General features: G+C 42.6%; 1 protein-coding gene across 2 annotated transcripts in view; it reads right to left on the bottom strand.

The window, feature by feature from the left end:
• Nucleotides 1–461: 461 nt before the first annotated feature.
• Nucleotides 462–10,000, bottom strand: part of LOC125044368 (dipeptidase 1-like) — an 11,561-nt gene continuing 2,022 nt past the window's right edge. For both annotated transcript variants that reach the window (XM_047641003.1, XM_047641001.1), the window contains 7 exons: nucleotides 7,527–7,677; nucleotides 6,944–7,019; nucleotides 4,320–4,496; nucleotides 3,509–3,593; nucleotides 2,807–2,882; nucleotides 1,360–1,498; nucleotides 462–831 (listed from right to left, as the gene is read on the bottom strand). In XM_047641003.1, coding sequence (XP_047496959.1) covers nucleotides 727–831; nucleotides 1,360–1,498; nucleotides 2,807–2,882; nucleotides 3,509–3,593; nucleotides 4,320–4,496; nucleotides 6,944–7,019; nucleotides 7,527–7,677 — 809 coding nt within the window. In that variant the 3' untranslated portion in view covers nucleotides 462–726. The remainder of the gene's footprint in view (nucleotides 832–1,359; nucleotides 1,499–2,806; nucleotides 2,883–3,508; nucleotides 3,594–4,319; nucleotides 4,497–6,943; nucleotides 7,020–7,526; nucleotides 7,678–10,000) is intronic.

Here is a 10,000-nt window from a genome sequence, read left to right as displayed (position 1 = left end):
AAATGCTATAAATAACAACAATAAGGTGGTGGCAATGCAGAACGAGAAAGAAGAAGGAATGTATAAGAAATTACGGACATTGAAAAAAAGAGTGAGAAGAAATGGTGTTAGGGGCGGGGGGATAAAGACAACACAATTAGGCGAAGGCAAACTACGGCCTCCCCTTGAGATAGCTTAGGTAAATACCTATTATTAATATATTCATCATGATGTTTTCGCGCAAAAGAGCGATGCAGATTACCCCCTATTTGTACTGTCTGTTTCTTTATCCTCTCCTCTCTTCCTCTCGCTTCTCTCTCTTTTCTGTCTGTATGTGTGCATATCCCTCTCCTTTCCTTTTAGGTAAGATATTATTATTTACTGTTTTCTACCTTATGCCAATTTCGGTATGTAAATTTTGTACACATACAGTACATAAAGTATAGCTTTTAAAGGCAACGTGATGTCACAGAAATTAACGGTGAGAGAGAAAAATATGTTTAATATCAAATGGTTAATGTATAATGATTAAAACAATTAAATGTGCTAGACGTTGAAGGTCATATAGCACTTTAACATCAAATAAACGAGCAGAGATACAGATACTACCTTAGAAAAAAATATCGAAGTAGCAAAGAAATCATGAGCTTAATCAAATTTATCCAATTAGTAATACACAAGTTCAAGAACGACAAAATCATTGGAATCGGAACTTAGGAGACAGCAGAGGAACCCCAAACGAGCTGTTCAGCGTCCCTTCCGGAATGGCGGCGCACAGGTCTCGTGTTTCGCCGCGATTTCTCCGTCGAGGCGATCTTCCCTCGGGCTCTCCGCCGCCAGCTGGTCTCTCACCTGTGCGGAAGGGGGGGGGGGGGCACTTTAGTAAGGGGTTTAAAAGGATTTTTGGGAGAAAAAGGATACACGGTAGGAAAAGGGGAAAAGGCACACTCTATGTTTGTAATTACGTACTACGCGGCATTAGTAGCTGGTGGGAGACTTACTAGCCGGTCGTAAGGAGTTTTGCAAGAATGTTTTGATTATGAATATATGCCAAATACACCTTCCAGGGATGACGTTTTGAGAAAACTGGCCTGTTGATAGTGATGATAATAAAACTCAACACAAAATTATTATAACAATTACTAACAGTTAAATTCATAATTGTACAATTAGGTAACTGCAGTTACACAGGACAAGTTAAGTTTTTAGAAACAGATATGGTTAACACTTACTGGAAACATGATTGCACACTGTAATGTCACAATGCCTCGAGATAAAAAATGAGCACCCCTCCACACACACACACACACAGCCGCAGCCACCCCCACCCCAACACGCACCCCACACACACACCTCCCCGCACGCACGCACGCAACCCACCTGCTCCACCTGGCGGAACACCCTGACAAGGTTCAGGCCCGCCAGCTTCTTCAGATCCTCCTCAGTCCAGCTAGGGTCCTTCAGCAGTTCGGCGAAGAGGTGAGGGTACTTGCTGGTGTCCTCGAGTCCTTCAGGCAGTCTGGAAGATGGCAGGAAGTAAGGAAACGACGAAGGAAGGATAGAAGGAAGGAGGAAGGGACATGGTAAAAGAAGAGAAGGAAGGAGAGAAGGGGGGGGGGGGGGGCGATGGAGAGAGGAAAGGAAGAGTAGCAGGAAGTAAGGAAACGGGGAAGGAAGGATGGAAGGAAGGAGGAAGGGGCATGGTGGAAGAAGAGAAGGAAGGAAATAAGGAGGAAGGGGGGAGCGATGGAGAGAGGAAAGGGAGGAGGGAAGGGGGGAAAGAGGGAGGGGAGGAAGAAGAGAAGGAATGAGGGAAGGGCAGAAGGAAGGAAGGAGGAAAGAGGGAAGGAAGTATGGAAGGAAAAGGGAAAGAAAGGAATGGAAGGAATGGAAGGCAGACGGAAAGAGGAAAGAATGAAAAGAAAGAGGAAAGGAAAGAAGACCGAAAGAGGGAAAGAGAAAAGGAAGGTTGAAGGAAGAAGAATAGAGGGAAGTAATGATGGGGGAATAAAGGGAAAGTGGAGAGGAAGAATGAAATGAAAAGGGAATAGGGTAGGAAGGGTGGAAGGGAGAAAGAAAGAGGGAAGGAAGAATGAATGGAAGAGGGGGATATAAAAGGGTGGATAGAAGAAAGAAAGGAGAGGGAAGGAAGGAGGGAAGGACAGGAGGAAAAATGGAAGGAAGAGGGAGAGAGGGAATGAAAGATGGGAATAAGGATGAGAGGAATGGTAAAAGAAAAGAAAGAAGTGAAGGAAGGAAGATAGGAGGGAGGAAGGGAATGACACGGAAAAGGAGAGAGCGAAGGGAGGGAATGATGAGAAAAAGAAGGGATGTTCGTTATGACAGGATTTGTTTGAATTTTGTTTCAAGGAGTCCTGCATATTTCATTCGTGTATGTGTGTGTGTGTGTGTGTGCGTGTGCGTGTGCGTGTGCGTGTGCGTGTGCGTGTGCGTGTGCGTGTGCGTGTGCGTGTGCGTGTGTGTGTGTGTGTGTGTGTATATGTGTGTGTGTGTGTGTGTGTGTGTGTGTGTGTGTGTGTGTGTGTGTGTGTGTGTGTGTGTGTGTGTGTGTGTGTGCGTGTGTGTGTGTGTTTGTGTGTGTGTGTGTGTGTTTGTGTGTGTTTGTGTGTGTTTAGGGAAAATTGAAATCGCTAATATCAAACTGAAAAAATCCCTTAGTGCTGAACAAAAGAAACAGAGAAAAAAAATCACGACATAAAAAATCAAACAAAAATCGCCATCATCGGATTCGGCAATTACTCCACATCGAGAAATTAAAATCCACATTCCCGAAGCTCCGGTGGAGGACGATGGCTGCTCCACTCACACCGGGGTTCCGTTGTAGTCTCCACCCAGGCCGACGTGGTCCACCCCAGCCACGTCTCGGATGTGGTTGATGTGGTCTGTTAAAGAAAAAAACAAGAAAAAAAGGAAAAAGAAAAGGTCTATATCTTAAGCCATTCCGATAACGCTTTTGTGGTCAAAGGATTTATTAGATATCTAATGTCTGTCATTGACGAATTAATTGTTTGTTTGTTATCAGGGAATGATTAGGAAATATCAGAAAGGCTATTGTTTATATTAGTTATTCATTAAAAATACAAAAGCCTTGTCTGCTATTAAGAAATTATCAGGAATTATAGCATGAGAGTGTCTGTAATAACAAACAATATATTGGATATGGGGAATTGTTTGTTATTAAGAAATTGGGCACCTATGTATTCTTAAGAAATTATGTACAAAGCATTAAGACATTTTTCTAGGATCATTAAGATCGAAATGCACTCACGTACACATCTTTGCATAAAAGGCGTTATGATTCAGTCAAATATGAAAAAAAGAAAACATCCTACTAAAAAGGCGTTACATTCTAAAAAAAAGAGGGGTTTGAACTACAGCAATACAACCCAACTTGAAAGATAACCACATACTGGGAGAGCAATAAAAAACAAAAATCAAAAACAAAACATGAAATATATTTCAATACAGGTAAGAGGTACCTGTATATAAATGAACACACAGCACCTACCGACGACGTGCTGGATGGTCGCCGTTGGAGCGCACGACAGGAATCGAGCCACGAAGGTCACCATGACCAGGCCCCCGTTGTCTCGCTGGGGAAGGGGAACGGAACGCTGTGATGAGGAAGGTGGTGGAAGGAAAGAGAAAAAGGGAGGGAAAGAGGAAAATGAAGGAGAAACGAAAAGGTGACGGAGGATGAGGAGGAGGGTGAAGAAAAAAAGGAGAAAAGGGAACTGAGGGAGAAAAGAAAAGGTGGAAAGAGGAGAGGAAGAAGGAAGAGAAGAAAATGAGGAGGAGGAGAGCGAGGAGGAAGGAGAGAGGAAGATAAAAAAAATAAAAAGAAGAAGAAGAAGAAGAAGAGGAGGAGGAGGAGGAGGAGGAGGAGGAGAAGGAGGAGGAGGAGGAGGAGGAGGAGGAGGCGGAGGAAGAGGAAGAGGAGGAGGAAGAGGAAGAGGAAGAGGAGGAAGAGGAAGAGAAAGTAGAAGAGGAAGAGGGATATGTTGCGGAAGAAGAGGAGGAGAAGTGGGAGGAGGCGGAGGAAGCGGAAGAGGAAGAGAAAGAGGAAGAGGAAGATGAATAGGTTGAGGAACAGAAAGATGAATAGTTGAGTAAAAGGAGGAGAAGTAGGAGGAGGAGGAAGAGCAAAAGGATGAAGAAGAAGAAGCAGAAGAAAATCATAAGGATGAAGAAAAAGAAGACGAAGATGAGAAAACGGAACAGGAAGATGACGAACACCGGTCCCCAGAAGTCCGCACCCACCCCCCCCCCCCCACCCCTTGCAGAGACCCACCACCAGAAAGCGACTGCAAGACACTCACCACCTTCAGGAGAACATCGTCAGGGACGTTCCTGGTGTCGTTGCAGAGGGCGCGGGCGGAGGAGTGAGAGAACAAGACGGGCGCGCGGGTGACACGGAGGGCATCGTGCATGGTGGGCGTTGCGACGTGTGAGAGGTCGACCAGCATCCCTAGGCGGTTCATCTCCTTTACGACGGTCTGGTGTGAGGGAGAGGAACGGGGGAAGCAGAGAGGAAAAGAGAAGAGGAAAAGAAAAGAATAAACAGGCAGAAGAGGAGAGAAAACAGGGAGGAGAAGAGCAGAAGAGGAGAGGAAACAGGGAGGAGAAGAGGGGAGAAGAGGAAAAGTAAAGAAGGAAAGAAGAGGAAACAGGAAGGAAAAGAGGAGAAGAGAAGAGGAAAAGTAAAGAAGGAAAGAAGAGGAAACAGGAAGGAAAAGAGGAGAAGAGAAGAGGGAACAGGAAGGAAAAGAGCAGAAGAGGAGAGGAAACAGGGAGGAGAAGAGCAGAAGAGAAGAGGAAACAGGGAGGAGAAGAGGGGAGAAGAGGAAAAGTAAAGAAGGAAAGAAGAGGAAACAGGAAGGAAAAGAGGAGAAGAGAAGAGGAAAAGTAAAGAAGGAAAGAAGAGGAAACAGGAAGGAAAAGAGGAGAAGAGAAGAGGGAACAGGAAGGAAAAGAGCAGAAGAGGAGAGGAAACAGGGAGGAGAAGAGCAGAAGAGAAGAGGAAACAGGGAGGAGAAGAGGGGAGAAGAGGAAAAGTAAAGAAGGAAAGAAGAGGAAACAGGAAGGAAAAGAGGAGAAGAGAAGAGGAAAAGTAAAGAAGGAAAGAAGAGGAAACAGGAAGGAAAAGAGGAGAAGAGAAGAGGGAACAGGAAGGAAAAGAGCAGAAGAGGAGAGGAAACAGGGAAGAGAAGAGCAGAAGAGGAGAGGAAACAGGGAGGAGAAGAGCAGAAGAGGAGAGGAAACAGGGAGGAGAAGAGGGGAGAAGAGGAAAAGTAAAGAAGGAAAGAAGAGGAAACAGGAAGGAAAAGAGGAGAAGAGAAGAGGAAAAGTAAAGAAGGAAAGAAGAGGAAACAGGAAGGAAAAGAGGAGAAGAGAAGAGGGAACAGGAAGGAAAAGAGGAGAAGAGAAGAGGGAACAGGAAGGAAAAGAGCAGAAGAGGAGAGGAAACAGGGAGGAGAAGAGCAGAAGAGAAGAGGAAACAGGGAGGAGAAGAGGGGAGAAGAGGAAAAGTAAAGAAGGAAAGAAGAGGAAACAGGAAGGAAAAGAGGAGAAGAGAAGAGGGAACAGGAAGGAAAAGAGCAGAAGAGGAGAGGAAACAGGGAAGAGAAGAGCAGAAGAGAAGAGGAAACAGGGAGGAGAAGAGCAGAAGAGGAGAGGAAACAGGGAGGAGAAGAGGGGAGAAGAGGAAAAGTAAAGAAGGAAAGAAGAGGAAACAGGAAGGAAAAGAGGAGAAGAGAAGAGGAAAAGTAAAGAAGGAAAGAAGAGGAAACAGGAAGGAAAAGAGGAGAAGAGAAGAGGGAACAGGAAGGAAAAGAGCAGAAGAGGAGAGGAAACAGGGAAGAGAAGAGCAGAAGAGGAGAGGAAACAGGGAGGAGAAGAGCAGAAGAGGAGAGGAAACAGGGAGGAGAAGAGGAGAGAAGAGGAAAAGTAAAGGAGAAAAGGAGAAGAGAAGAGGAAACAGGAAGGAGAAGGGGAGAAGAGAAGAGGGAACAGAAAGGAGGAGAGGAAAGGAAACAGAAAGGAGAGGAGGAGGAAAGGAGATAAGAGGAAAATAAAAGGAGAGAAGGAGAAGAGAAGAGGAAACAGGAAGGAGAAAGGGAGAAGAGGATATGAAACAGAAAGGAGAAGCGGAGAAGATAAGATGAAACAGGAAGGAGAAGAGGGGAAGAGGAAAAAGAGAGAAGAAGAGGAGAGGGAAGAGGAGAGGAGAGGAGAAGAGAAGAGGAGAAGAGACGAAGAATCAGAAAGGTTAAGAGGAGAAGAGGCGACGAAACAAGAATGAGAAGAGGAGAGAGAAGAGGAAAGAGAAGAGGAGAGGAGAAGAGAAGAAGAGTGAGAGAAGAACGATATAATGCCATAATGGCAATAATGATAATAATAATAATAATAATAATAATGAAAATAATAATAATAATAATGATAATGATAATGATAATAATAATAATGATAATGATAATGATAATAATATAAATAATGATAATGACAATATTGATAATGATAATAATAATAATAATAATAATAGTAATAACAATAATGATAATAATAATAATAATGATAATAATAACAATAAAAATGACAATAATAATGATAACAATAATAATAATGATAATAATGATAATGGTAATATTAATAATGATAATGATAAAAAATACTACTACTACTAACAATAATGAAAATATTGATAATGACAATATGATGACACTATTACTACTGTTACTAGTATCACTAATAATAGCAAAAATAACAATGGTAACAATAATAAAAATAATGATAATAATAATAAAAATAAAAAGGATAATAATAACAATAATAGTAAAAGTAATATCGATGATGACAATAACAATAATTAGAACAAGAAAAACAAACAAACAAATAATAATAACTGTAATATCATGATAGGACAATTGTCATAGATTTCCCCCACCTCTCCAAAGCGACTTAAGCCTCCTGATTCCAACACCTGTTTTCCCTTTTCCTGCTCTGCGTTCGAGGAGTCTGCCCTGGTGGGGAAAAATTCACATCACTTGAATATACATATATATATATATATATATATATATATATATATATATATATATATATATATACATACACACACACATAAGTATATATATATATGTATATCTATATATACAGACATATATATACATATACATATATATATATATATGTATATATATGCATATATATATATATGTATATATATGCATATATATATATATATATATATATATATATATATATATATATATATATATATATACATATACATATATACACACATATATACATGTATATATATACACATATATGCATACATATATACATATACATATATACATGTATATATACACACACATATATATGTACACACACACACACACACACACACACACACACACACACACACACACACACACACACACACACACACACACACACACACACATATACATATATACACACATGTATATATATAATACACACACACACAACCCGTGGCTCACCAGGGAGTGTTGCAAGTGTGGGTGAGAGTGAGGTAGCGGACGCCCACGCGGTATAGAGTCCTCAGCACTGCCAAGGAGGAGTCGATGTTGTGGCCGCCCTCCACGCCCATCAGCGAGGCGATCTTGCCCTGCACGTGCGCCGACAAGATGCCTGGGGGGAGAGATTTCAATGAACGGGAGTACATAGTTGTAAATGGATACATACCAACATGTAATACGTACGCAATCATATGTTCATGGTTAGATACACACATATATTATGTGTGGAGTCACATGTACAGTACAAATTTAAAGTTTATGGGTAGGGAGAAATTATACTCTCGACATTATCATATATCATATTCTGATATAATACATTCTGAGCCTTTACAGACTGGTGGCAGTGGTAGGATTCGAACCCACGCCTCTGGAGAGACTGGTGCCTTTATCCGTTCATTAATGTAGGACTAGAGTTTAAGCTAGAATCGTTACTCACTTCTTAATCACGCCCTTCTCACCCTCTAGAAGTTGCTTGTATGTTTTTGGTAAATCCCAAGCGATCATGTGATTCGTAATAGATACCTGTAGGGAATGTCACGAGCGTCCATCACAGAGGAGAGCGGGTTATTTATAGATTTTCCTGGCTCAGTTCACTTCATTCGTATGGCATTTAGGGTATAGTGACCCCCCGTCGATGAAGTCTGACATGCATGGCTAGACAGGGCTACCTCTGCATTTCAGAATTTCTGACCCCGAGAAGATCTGCTTGCGAGAAAGCTTACGAATATTTTTTTCACATCCCCGTTCATTAGTGTGTACACTCCGTCGCATATCATTAACCCAATGCCGCCGGGGAAAATGAATAAAAAATGGTGAAAATGCTGTGCTAATTTTTTATAATTTTTATGAAATGTCTCTGCACATAGATGGATCTGATAGTGCTTAGCCCCAAAGGAGTCATTTAGTGATCTTACCTTTCCTATGAATATCGATGGTGTTATTTTTATTATAAACATTACAATTACTATAATGTTATAAACATTAGTAACTGCAAAATAAGATAACGTAAAATATTTCGTAAGTCAAAGAAAAGGGTATACAGGCGAGACAGGCAATACTCGTAATTGGCTCATTGGTGACTTAGTACAAGTGTAGCCATCTATGTGTAAAAACAATTAACCCAATGCCGATGGGAATGACGTGTACGTGTATACCATGCCCACTGTGAGTTATTTGTTTGATTGTTTTTACACATAGATGGCTACACTTGTACTAAGTCACATTAAAAGCTACAAATGTATGTAAACAACCGGCAAGTAGCACCTAACATCCCCTCCTCTCTGTTGCCTTTCTTTTTCTCTTACTATCTTGGCCCTTACGTGTATGAGTTAGTTCCCTGACTATACATAGCAGTTGGACCAACGATATCCGATATGGCACCGAAGGAGGACCCTACTGTAGAAACGGTCACCTTAGGAAGATCGCCATAGGCCTGCAGACCAGGATGTTCGTTAGAGCAGGTCTTAAGCCGCCCCATGATGTAGTGGAAGGGCGCTGCCTGCCAGGACGCCCGTAAATCCAGCGAAGGACCACAACTCGCCAGCGCAGGTACCAATCGCCCCAGGATGCTTTTTAAGGGCTCTGCTTGCTTGGACGCTTGCAGGTCCTCGTCAGCGCAGGTATTAGCCGCCCTAGGATGCCGAAGAGAACGTGTGGACGTCGAGGACAGATGGATTCACTAAGGACCAGGAAGAAGAGGACGAAAAGGACGAGCAGCCACGAAGATGCACCAAGGACAACGCACATGAGAGCGAGATGACCAGCCGATTGGGACTAGCCAAAGTTGGCTCACCCTTTGAGGGCAATCTAAGGCCCCTCGAGGGCGAGGCGTGAGTAGGTAGCCGAGCAATATGGCGTATACATAAGCACGATTTCTGTAAGCCATTTGACCAATAGACCATGTGGCTGTTTGCCACGTGGCTCTAAGTTTAAAACATCACACCAGCGAGGACTTAGATGACGATTATATCTGACCTCGTCTGACCCCTCAGTTCGCTGCCAGAAGTCGCCGCGACCAGGTCAGCCTCAGGGCAGGCTGGCCGGACACGCGACACCGCGCTCAGCTCTTACCATAATACATCTTCTCGTGTGTTCCCTTCTCTGTGTAGTACTCTTCCTCAATAAAGAGTCAAGTCCGTTTAAACAACTATGACTACCCCTGCTAGCCATTGCTCTAAGGTCCTGAGCCTTTTACACTCTCTCTTTCACTCTCCCTCTTATTTATCGTCTCTAGTCTTCTCTCCCTTTCTCTCTCTGTCTGGTTCTATCTCCCTCTAACCCCACTTTCTCTCACTCCATGTCTGCCTGTCTTCCTGGCTCTATTTATGTTTGCTTATATGTCTATCTTTCTGTTTTTAGTCAGTCTGTCTGTTGGTTTGACTGACTGACTGTCTGTCTGTCTCATTACTCTCTCTCTCTCTCTCCTCCACCCCCCC

The sequence above is a fragment of the Penaeus chinensis genome, chromosome 35, assembly GCF_019202785.1.
Source record: "Penaeus chinensis breed Huanghai No. 1 chromosome 35, ASM1920278v2, whole genome shotgun sequence".
Classification (NCBI taxonomy): Eukaryota; Metazoa; Arthropoda; class Malacostraca; order Decapoda; family Penaeidae; genus Penaeus; species Penaeus chinensis.
The sequence above is the reverse complement of the archived record's forward strand: the minus strand, read 5'-3'. Positions and strand labels throughout refer to the sequence as shown.